Source organism: Ascaphus truei, chromosome 3, assembly GCF_040206685.1.
Source record: "Ascaphus truei isolate aAscTru1 chromosome 3, aAscTru1.hap1, whole genome shotgun sequence".
Classification (NCBI taxonomy): Eukaryota; Metazoa; Chordata; class Amphibia; order Anura; family Ascaphidae; genus Ascaphus; species Ascaphus truei.
This window is the reverse complement of record NC_134485.1, coordinates 402027633-402039742: the sequence shown is the minus strand read 5'-3', so window position 1 is coordinate 402039742 and position 12110 is coordinate 402027633. Positions and strand designations below refer to the sequence as shown.

The window sequence follows — 12110 nt, the reverse complement described above, 5'->3', positions numbered from 1 at the left end:
GGTTGGTAATTATATTAACCACAATGATTGCTGGTATCATAGAAAAAGCAGTTGCACTTTTAACTGAAATGCATTACCTTATATGCAAAATGAGGCTCAATTGGAAATTATACTTTACACTAAGAGAACCCCTTAATGCTGCAGAATTGTTAAATAACTGCAGCAGTAAACAATTGGATTATTTTTTTTAGGTGATATTTTGGTATTTGTAGTGTAAACAATTGGATTATTTTTTTTAGGTGATATTTTGGTATTTGTAGTGATGAAGGAGGACCTTAGTATCCTGATGCCCTGTGATTCTTCATAAATAATATTGTACAATATGACTCCTACTGTATCTTCTCTTGTAATGAATGTGGAGTGTATGAAATTATGTCTCCTGCTGCCATTGCCTTTCAAATGCATTAGTTACACTCTACTAATAGAACTGATCTAATTTGTCTGTGATTAAATGTGTGTGGGGTTTTAATGAGAAAAACAAACAGGCAATAAAACGTAATCAAAGTTTGGGTAGGATAATTTAGTAAAAATCTCTAATTTCTCACAGAAAAAAACATTTAAAACGAATTTAAAATCAAGGAGATTTAAAAAAAAGTCACTTGCTGATAGAGAAACATATTTAGAAAAGGTCATTTGAAGTTAATATGTTCAGGCACATTCAACACACATTCCTTTATCTTCAAAACCTATCATGGGCAGTGCTAACTTGGGCAGGGCTTTCATGGGAACGGAATAAAAAAATTATACACTTTTGCTATAAGCCACCACACGTGATCATCTCGAGAAGTGAGGAAGAAAAGAGCAAAACTTCTTCAAGTTTAGAGGAAGCTGTTGGGAGGTCTAGTAACAGAAGCACCAGTATGTCTGGGAAGGTGATTTTTGTTTCGGTTGGCTGCCTACTGGTTGTCTTTCACTCTTGCTATGGGCAGTTCCCCAGGGCCTGTAGCTCAGTGGATGCACTCCTAAGTAAAGAGTGTTGTCCAGCTTGGCCTGGAGATGGTTCTCCTTGTGGAGAACTCTCAGGGAGAGGGTTTTGCCAGGATGTTCTCTTGTCTGACTTCCCTTTGGGTTCCCAATTTCCCTTTAGTGGGATTGATGATAGAGAGAATTGGCCAATCGTGTTCTACAACAGGACATGTCAGTGTCAGGGCAATTTTATGGGTTACAACTGTGGTGACTGCAAGTTTGGCTTCACAGGGTCAAATTGCACTCAAAGGAGATTGCTGATCAGAAAGGAGATCTTCCAGTTGAGCACTGCTGAGAAGGACAAGTTTATCGCCTATCTCAATCTGGCTAAACGCACAACCAGCGCTGACTATGTGATAGCAATCGGGACATATGCCCAGATGAACAACGGTTCCAACCCACTCTTTGCAGATACCAATGTGTATGACCTGTTTGTCTGGCTGCATTACTATGCATCCCGGGATGCCTTCTTAGATGGAGACACCGTGTGGAGGAACATTGACTTTGCTCATGAAGCCCCAGCCTTTCTCCCATGGCACAGATTCTTCCTGCTGCAGTGGGAACACGAGATCCAGAAGCTGACAGGAGATGAAAACTTCACTATTCCTTACTGGGACTGGAGGGATGCGGAAGAGTGTGACATCTGCACTGATGAATTCTTGGGAGGACGTCATCCCACCATCTCCAATTTCCTCAGCCCAGCTTCCTTCTTCTCTTCTTGGCAGGTATGACTGTGTTTTAGCAGCATCAATGCAGAATGTTGTTGTTTTTTTCTCTCCTCCCTCTCCATATTCATGTATATTTATACTGTACATAAATGCATACAAGATTTTATAGAATCATATGCTTAAGCATATATTTATTATATATAATTACAGTATATGCACACAGCAATTAGCCATCAAATGCTACCCCTGATTACATTTGTAGCTGCTGCACATTTTGCAGCCCAGAGCTGATTAGTTCTGTTGTTGTACAATCAACTACAAATGACTATACACTTTTCAAGCTTCAGCAGGAAATTAAAGCTGGCTCAGGAGAGGACTTAAAAAGAAGAAAAAGGTAGCACATTAGTTGATCCTTTGTATATTCCTTCAATTAGTTCTCACTGGTGGAGAATGGTCACTGATTTTGTAAATGCAGCACAGGATGAATGTTGAAGGAAGTGAAAGGATACATGACAGCATCAACTATTCAACAGTCCAGACTCCTTTATCTGCATATTCTGTTACATACTGTACAATACAAAGACTCTACAGTACATCCTGACAATATGCTTTGTATCTTAGAAATAGACTATAGCTATGTTTCTCATTATGCACAGCCTAATAGTTATGCATTTCTATGATCACACAGTGTATATGTATACATACATATAAAGCACTCAGGAACCAAGCTTATTAAACTTTTAATTTCTCTATTAGTTACTGAGAGTGCCTTTTTATTCTTGTACAGCATACTCTTTGTTTTCTAATGCACCCTCTCAAGTTTTTGAAGGTTACTCTAGTGCCGCCTTTCCTACTGTATATTATATACATATATTTTTCCATTATATATATAAAAAATATACATTACAGTACGTCACCTCGTTTTCAAGTATGTCCTGTGTGTGATTGATATAATCAATCAATCTATCATGCAGTCAAAATAAAGATACAAAACTTTATTTAACCAATGTTTCGATTTCCAAAAAATTGATATTTTGTAATTATTGTTACCCATTTCTATCTTATTATACGTTATATGTACAGTATATACATACAAAGAAGTGTAGCAGGGCAATCACAAAAATGTCGTCTCTTGGCCTGCATGCACAAAATGCAAACGGGAAAGAAATGCAGCACTCGCAGGGCTTATATGAAATTACAGAAGTGTCTTTTATTTTGCATGCAAAACGTCTCTTTTTTTTTTCTTCAGGCAACAGTGTATATGGATTAATTAAAAAAGAAGAGAGCACAGTATTTGTCTTATAGGAGTCCTACTCGCATATAGCTCACAAGAAAGAATTGTAAAGATATAACAAATAAAAATGCGACTTGTGAGCACATTCACATATCTCAGACAGGTTTGCACCCTGCTCTTCACTATTATCTGTTGGCATTCAATACTTCCACTGCAGTCAGGGATTCTGGGTAATGATATGTAAATGAGCACACTGTGCCTGCTTCTTGTCCATTGTAACATGTAAGTTTATGCCACCTGTAGTAGATTTTCAGCACAGCCTGGGTCGAAGAAATGCATAGGTATAGCTACAAACTTACTCTCAAAATACAGATGTAGTAAAGGTTATTGCACTAGCTGGTGCATTGTGGGATATTCTGTGATTCTGCATTATCACTACCATTGAATAAGCCTATAATATATATTAGCTCTTAGTGTGCATGCATTGTCTTCTATATACTGTATAACCTGTTCACTTATGTAACTATGTATTGTAACCATTAATTATTTGTCATCTTAACTCTATGCCCAGGACATACTTGAAAACGAGAGGTAACTCTCAATGTATTACTTCCTGGTAAAATATTTTATAAATAAAATAAATGCAGTCAGAACATGATATTCTATGTTACCAGCAGGTGCAATAGAATTTGCTATGTCTGTAAAAATCCTTCAAGAAAAAATATCCCCTGAATTATTTCCTTTAATTTAGGTGTGTCTGTGTTTTGTATTGTGAGGGTGGTGGTGTGCGGATGGGTGAAGTGTGTGTGTGTATGTGTGTGTGTGTGGCCAGTGGGGGATTGACTGAGAGGAGGGGGGCATTGAGTGTAAGAGGAGGGGGAGAGTGTGAATGAGAAAGGGGGAAGATAAATATATTGGAGGGGGGGGACTCTCGCAAGGCCACCGACAGGGGTGGCCCCAGTTGAAACTAGTCCTGGCCCCGGGAAAGCTGTCATCGACCTTGCTTGGAGGGAGTGCCCCTTTAAGTAAACATTTCTCCAAGACCATGGTAGGTCAGTTTAGAGTATATAATGAGGATAGCACTTTCTAGTTTTTAAAAATGCTAATTAATCTCTGCACTAAGAAAAGTGTACACCTAAACTTGAGGGTTTAGGTTGACATACACCTCATCCTAAATCACCTGTACAGGAAGTATCCTTCCTCAGTGTTGGAAAGAAAACCTTCAGATGCATAAAAAAAAATTTGTACGCATCTACTGAAATGGAATCTTGACTCTTAACAGACTAACTTCCTTTCCTCAAATCTTGGAGTCATAGGCACCTATTTCCGAATGTATCTCTCGGGTTTTTTCCCATTTCTCATTCATCTCAGAAGATGGCATAAACAGTAGATTAATCGGTTTGTGGATAGATGAGCAAATGTGCCATCTCTCTCCCTTTTTACAGTTTTGATTAATTGGCCCCATAGACTTTAGCCCACTCTATGCTTTTTATAAACCATATGTCGATGAATCCATGAAGTAATTACAGAAATATTTAATAACCTTTATCAAAAGTCGCTGTATTAGTTACAATACTGGACATTTGTGTACCCCAATAATAGTAGTTCAAGTTAAACATTTTGGTATCAGTAACACTGGGCCTGTTTGGATTCTAAATTAAAAACCTTCTCTCATATTTGCATGGTGGAATACTGTACAATAATATATAATAAGAACTTAAAAACTCAAGAAAAAGTACTTGACTCCAAATAATGGCAATTAGATGTCTCCCTGGATCAACATCGAATGTTTACTTATTTGGTAAATCCCTGTATACTTTTCCTTTATAAAAACACGTCCAAACCTTTTTGAAGATATCTATTGTGTCTGGAATTCTTATTTCCTCCAACCTTAAGGGATGACCCTTTGTCATTTTCGGGTGAATAGTTCTTTTGAAAGCTCCTTGAGTTGTCCTAAAAATATATTTGTATATAGTTATCATATATCCTCTTAGACGTCTCTTTTCTAATGTAAACAAATCTAATTTAGCTAGCCTCTCCTCATAAGCCAGATTCTTCTACTCCCTCCCCCCCCTCCCTTTATTAATTTGGTGGCTCTTCTCTGCACTTTCTCTAGTTCCATAATGTATTATTTAAAGAGTGGGGCCCAAAGGTGTACTTCCTATTCAAGGTGTGGTCTTCCTGATGCTTTATAGAGGGACAGAATGATGCTTATTCCCCTTCCGTCAATTCCCCATTTAATGCATGATAATATCTTATTTGCCGTTGCAGCTACTGTACTGTATGACACTAGCTCTACTAAATTCTTCTCCATCAAGGATTCCCCTAATTCTTCCCCATTTGTAAATTGCCTGTTTATTCTTGTTTCCCAAATGCAAAACCTTAAGTGTATCTGTATTAAACTTCATCTGCTATATATCTGCCCAAGTTTATAGTCTATACACGTCCTTTTGAACAGAAATTACATCCTGCTCTGATTTCACTACCTTACACAATTTAGTGTCATCAGCAAAGATGGAGACTTTGCTCTCAATGCCAACCTCAAGGTCCTTTATAACAAGTTGAAAAGCAGGGGTCCCAGAACAGATCCTTCAGATACTGCACTCATAAATGAAATCTTTTCAGGTTGGGCTAAAATTGTGACAACTGTTTTGTATTCTTCAACCAGTTTTCAATCCAGGTGAAAATATTTGTAGAGAGACCACTTTACTTTACTTTGTACACTAACCTTGTGTGGCACTGTATGAAAAGCCTTTGCAAAACCTAAGTAGACCATATCAGCTGCATTACCCTGGTCTTTATTCCTATTTACCACATCAAAGAAACTAATAAGGTTACTTTGGCATGACCTATCCTTCATAAATCCATGCTGACGATTACTAATAATTTTGTTATCCATAAGGTATTTCTGAATATGTTCCCATACTAAACCTTCAAGTAGCTTCTGTAAGGGTTCCAGTCCAGGCATTGGCTAGAACCCGCCCTTACCTGGTTTCTGTGGACATTTTGATTACTGGCAGCCTGCTATATTGGCTGCACGTGTTCAATGGCTTAAATAGCAGCCAGTGACTTTCAGCCCCTGCCAGAGCATTGTATATGTTTGCCTGTTGCTGTGCCTAGCCTGTTGCTGAGCCTTCCTTGCTCGTGAGCCATCCCTGTGGCTTCCCTGTTCTGGAGGCTAGCCTGTTCATCTGGAATCCTTGTTGCTGACCCCGGACCATGACTCCGACCTTGCTGCCTGCTGCCTTCCCTGACCCTTTGCCTGGACTTTACACCACTGCCGCCAGCCCTAACCTCCTGCATGCTTACCAACTACGGATACTCTTAAAAGACTCTGTCCCTGGGCTCTGGTCAGTTCATTTGCATCCCTAATTCAGCCCTGCGGGTCCACTTCCTGATTGGAGATGAGCACCATCACATAATGCTCAGGCCGCATATGGATCCTGCTGAGGTAGGGTTTGTGCTGTCCCTCTGGGGCCAAATCCTGGATAGGCACTCCACCCTCCTGACTTTGTAGGACACTGTAATCGCTTCCATCAACTCCAGATTGCTAATCCTTGCTAACCATCCTCGTTTTGCACCCCCAGCTGATTCTTCGTCGGCACCTACCACTCCATTTCAGCAAGCTAACCTTGTATTCCAGGATCCAAAAGATGAATTTTCCACCGCTCCTGTTTCAAGGCCAAGTACACCTCACTGTTTCCTCGGCCGTAAGTGCTGTAACCCTTGATGGTTCTAAGACTCCTGATTCAATGTCTGAAGTCCCTATTACTGAATCTAAGGATCATGTTTCAAAGTCAAGTCCCCCTTTCTCTGACTCTCCTGCAGTACCTGCTGTAACCTTTGCTAGTTATAACGCCTTAGATTTAAAAGCAGGTTCCCCTTTCTCTGACTCTCCTGTAGGTGTTTATACCTAATTATTAATGGTTTATTCAAATGGTAAATTTATTTTTCCTCTTATGAGATATCATTGGATGATATGACTCTGGGGTTTTTTGTTTGCCTTCCTCTGGATCAATAAGTAAGTACGGATATAGGATAAAGTATCTCTTGTCTAAATTTAGCATAGGTTGAACTTGATGGACATACGTCATTTTTCAACCTCACTATGGTTACTATGTAACTATGTAATGCTAAAACTCCTGCTTTAAAGTTGTTTCCCTTTCTCTGATTCACCTGCAATGTCTGAGGTCCCTTTGATGGTTTTTAAGGCTCTTGCAATAAAGTTTCTCATAGTATCTGGTATACCTACTGTGGATTCTCAGACACCCCCTTCAGCGACAAGCAGACAATTCTCAGACACCCCCTTCAGCGACAAGCAGACAATTCACATGGTTAAATATACCTAGTTCTGTTTTTTCCAAGACAAGTACTGCTGGGTTCCATGCAATGTTGGATAACCCCATCTTTGTTTCTAATGTGCTTGCCATAAAATTCCCCACAGGATCTGGTATACATGTACCTATTCTTTTCCAGACTCTCACTTCAGAGACAAGTGTATATTTCTCTGATCCCTTTGCAGTACCTAGTGTAACCACTGCTGATTCTCAGACACTCATTTCAGAGACCAGCATATCTTTCACTGACTGCTCTGCAGTGCCTGTTATAACCATTGAGGACTCTGGGACTCCCATTCCAAGGACAAGTTTAAGTATCACTGTTTTTTCAGCAGCATCTGAGGTACTTATTACTGACTCTAAGATTCCTACATCAAAGGATAGCTTTCTCCTCACTGGTTTCAATACAGTACCTTTATGTAACCTTTCATGAGTCTGGGACTCCCACTCCAAAGGCAATTTTATGTGTCGCTGATTCTTCCGGAGTGTTTGAGGTACCCCTTACTGACTCAAAGACTTCTGCTTCAAGTCCAGGTTTTCCTCTCCTCTCACTGATTTCCCTGCAGTACCTGATGTCCTTACTGATTTCAGGGCTCCCGCCTTTAAGACGGATTTACAGCTTATTGATTCCTGTGCAGCACCTAACATGACCTTTCCTGAGTTCATGACTTCCCCTTCAAAGATAAATGCACCCGTCTTGGACTTCCTTGCAGAGCTTGATGTACCCATTCCTATTTCCTGTACTCCCGCTGTGGGGACGGGTATACTTCTTTCTGATTGCCCTTCAGTGACTGGTGCTTCCTCTGCGGATTCTGGAGGCCCCACGGCAGAGACAAGTTTATTGCACATTGATCCTCTTCCAGAACCTGTTGTATCTATTGCAGATTCCAAGGCTCCCACGTCAAAGTCAAGTTTACTACTCATGGATTTTCTGGTCTCTGTATTGATGCATTTCCAAGCCCACCTGCCATGGGGTGCTGGCCTCTGGGAGATGGCCAGTCCCATGGCATAAAGCTACTTCATCACCTCAACTGTGACAGATAAGTTGCTATGTCTAACTGGACTGGACCTCGACAAGAATATTGTATCTGTGTCTGAGTCATCTTATGATGCATTCTGTATATCAAGACTAGCAGTACCGCTGCTTTCTGCCTCAGAGAGTGTACTCAATAAACAGGGTTTCTTCAAGTCACGTACTTGTCCAAGACGTTTCCGAAACAATTCAAAGTAACCAAGATCACTAAGTGAGCCAGGTTCTGAATGCCCAGAGGTCTCTCCTGAAGGGGGGGGGGATACTGTAAGGGGTCCAGGCTTTGGCTGGAGCCCGCCCTTACCTGGCTGCTGTGGACATTTTGATTACTTGCAGCCTGCTATATTGGCAGCACCTGTTCACGGGTTTAAATAGCAGCCAGTGACTCCAAGCCCCTGCCTGAGCATTGTATATGTTTCCCTGTGTTCCTAGCCACCTTGGGTTCTAGTTACTGAGCCTTCCTTGTTTGTGAGCCTTCCCGGATCCTGTTGCTGAGCCTTCCTTGTTCATGAACCATCCCTGTGGCTTCCTTGTTCTGGAGGCTAGCCTGTTCATCTGAAATCCCTGTTGCTGACCCGGGGCCATGAGATTTTCCTGGGGGGGCGGTGGTTACAGAGGTCCTGCGCTCTCCTCCAAGTCATTTAAATTAAATACTGGGGGACCACACGAGGTGTCTGTAACTTCTCTCCTACCTGTTCTTCGGTGACTCATCACCATGGTAATCCGGCATCAAATGGCGCCATGGGGTTACATGATGTTGCATTGCCATGGCAACGTGACATCACATGATTCAGCGATGTCATTTGATGCCGAAGCCAGGGGGGGGGGGAGAGCGCTAGCAGGGGGGAAACTTTGCACACCCCTGATATAGAGTATACATTTCTTAGACAAATATTAAGTAAGCAAATAATGTCACATATAGGTCCGTTATTTAATGCTTGATAGTTACTATATTTTGCTAAATTTCACTGCTGATTTTAACCTCTGACACCATTGTTCTGTTCCATGAATGACCACAGGAGCAGGCACTCACATGGCCCTTGTGCATTCATGGGATGCCAAATGACTTTTGCCATACCACAATCCTATCAATCCCTTATAGCTTTGTGAGGGAACTGACTGAAAGACAAAGACTTCATTTGTTTGTAAAGATAACATGCGGAGGGATCAAGGGCCATGTGATAATTGTGAAAGCAAGTTATTACAATTTTACTATACCGTACTCATTTTATTTTATTGCACAATGAAATATTGTGAACATGGATTCCATTTCACTCACTCCCTAACATTCTTCCTAAGAAGACTTGCTATGCGTATGCTTCTAAACTAGCATCTATTGTCTTTGCCGTTTTTGTTAAATATGATTATGGCATTTCTTTGTCTAGTGGGATCTGGACATGAATATAAAATAACCAAAATGAAAATAAATATTTAGTGCTAAATGTGTGGAAACTGGTTTCAATTTCTTGGTCCATTTATACAGAAGTTGGCACGTTGGTCCATAAGCATCTGCTTGAAATTTTCATTGGTCGTATCAGGTCTACAACAAAAGACAAGAACCCCAATGCTACATCCAATGTGACAACTATTTAGTACATTAATATGTATTTTATCTGTATTCTTTCTAAGTATGGGTCATTTAATTTAATTCTTTGGCCAAAATATACTGTAAACCCATTTCAGTGTGTCACGCACCCCATGCTCTTGGCTGCAGTGATGTTTTGTTTCCTCTTCGCTCTATGCAGTGGAAGAAATAGAAAAGACAATATAATATTGGTAGTGTAGCAACTACTGAAATGTGTTTACATTATATTTTGGCCAAACTATTAAAGTAAATAACCCATACTTATGACTAAAGAATATAGATAATATACATATTAATGTACTAAATAATTCCTCATGTTGGATGTAGCATCGGGATTCTTGTCTTCTATTGTATACTCTACATTAGTCACAAAACCAGTAGCACTCCAAATTACACATATGCATGTATGTTGTGTGTTTGTTTTGTTTTGAGCATGCTACAGTAAAACTATGTCTGGGGGAGGACACAAAACGCAATATTCCTCTCCAAGGTGGAAAGTCACTGGGAATCTCAATTTGAAATGAGCAGCATATGTAAAGAAAAAAGAAAACATATAGTGCAACAAAATTTAATTAATTAAAACACTCGAGCAAGCAGGCTCCAATACACTCACATGCTCCAGGAATAATAAAGGCAATTTAACCACTCTGGGTTCAGACGCAGTAGAATGCTCCGGTCAGCTGCTACACATCCACCGCTTCCGCATGCAGACGGCATCTGACGTCATGGCCCAGCTCTCTCAGTGTTCCAGCAATAGAGGAGGATCATCGGGCTCCGTGGTAGTCAAGGCAATGCAGGACGCACAGGCAGGAAGATGCAAAACACCAGCACAGCTGATCTCACGGCGAAGGGGAGCTGACTGCTTCACAAAGTCTGAGCACACAGGAAAAAACCTTACGCGTTTCGTCCAATAGGGCGGACTTCTTCAAGGGGTGTAAGGATACTGCACCATGGGTCCACAATAAATAGTTCCTCAAATGGGAGGGAGTAGATGACATCACGGCGCATAGCTGATTCTAATAGGCTCAGCACACCTCTACATCAATTAACCACTTCAGTAACAAAGAGAAACGAACACTAAAAGTAAATGTATATTTAACATGATATATTATATAATAAAAATACATTACAAAATTACACAATAAAAATATATAAATATATAAAAATATACCTGAAAACAAACTCCCTAACACAACGACGGATCTAAATGGAGACAAAAGAGGAGATCAGTGCATATATATAAATAGCATTATATTAAAACATTATATTTTAAAAATATCATTAAAAATATATTATATAAAACAGACTATCTTATAAAAGAGGATAAATATATATATATTTAAAAATGCACACTATCGTTATTAATTTTAAAAAGAAGCTAAATCTATATCAATATTAAGACCCAAAGGCTTTAGTGTACGCAATTTGTGTATCCAGAAAGTCTCTTTTTGAGAAACTTCCTGGATACGATTGCCTTCTCTCCAATTTAAAGTGACCTGATCAATGCCAATATAATTCAGACCCCTCGGATCAGACCATGGAACATTTTAAAATGTAAAGGAACACTGTGATTTTCCATACCATTCACAATGTTCCTTACATGCTCCAGAATTCTGACCCGAAGAGGTCTGATAGTGCGGCCCACATATTGTAGACCGCAGGGGCATTGTAATAAATAAATAACAGAGGTACTTTTACAGTTAATAAAATTATTGATTTTAAAAACCTCTTTGGTCACTTGAGACTGGAAGCAATCGGTTTTACTAATACAAAATTTGCAAGCTTTACAGCCCGTACACCTAACCAAGTATCACTAGTTGGTAATGATCTCAAGAAACTAGGAGCAATTCTATCTTTAATGTTGCGTGCTTTGGTATAAATAACTTGAGCACGATCTGGTAAAAATGTAAGGTGAAGATTGGAAAGTAGAATCGCCAAAGTCCAAAAAATGCACCATCTCACCAAGTTGAGGGCTAAAAAAGTTTAATAAAGACTACATAAAATGAAAATAAGGAAACAAACAAAAAACTAATACATAACAACCCTACGCGTTTCAGGCACCTTAGTGCCCTTTCTCAAGGGGGATAATGGGGACTGAGAGTGTATCTGGTATATATAGCCCATCCTATTCAATTAACACGCAGTTGGAATGGATTGATATTACATTGATTGGTTAATTGTAACTTCTTATATGTTTGTGGATATTCAAGATGACCAATGGATATTCAAGGGAACATACCAAAAAACTTAATAATGATCAAAGTAATTAAAGAATAATACAACTCATATA

At 39.7% G+C, this 12110-nt stretch overlaps 1 protein-coding gene across 1 annotated transcript in view; it reads left to right on the top strand.

The window, feature by feature from the left end:
* Positions 1-629: 629 nt before the first annotated feature.
* The window catches only part of TYR (tyrosinase), a 75724-nt gene continuing 64243 nt past the window's right edge, over positions 630-12110 (top strand). Inside the window, exon 1 of the mRNA XM_075592554.1 lies at positions 630-1691. Coding sequence (XP_075448669.1) covers positions 645-1691 — 1047 coding nt within the window. The 5' untranslated portion in view covers positions 630-644. The remainder of the gene's footprint in view (positions 1692-12110) is intronic.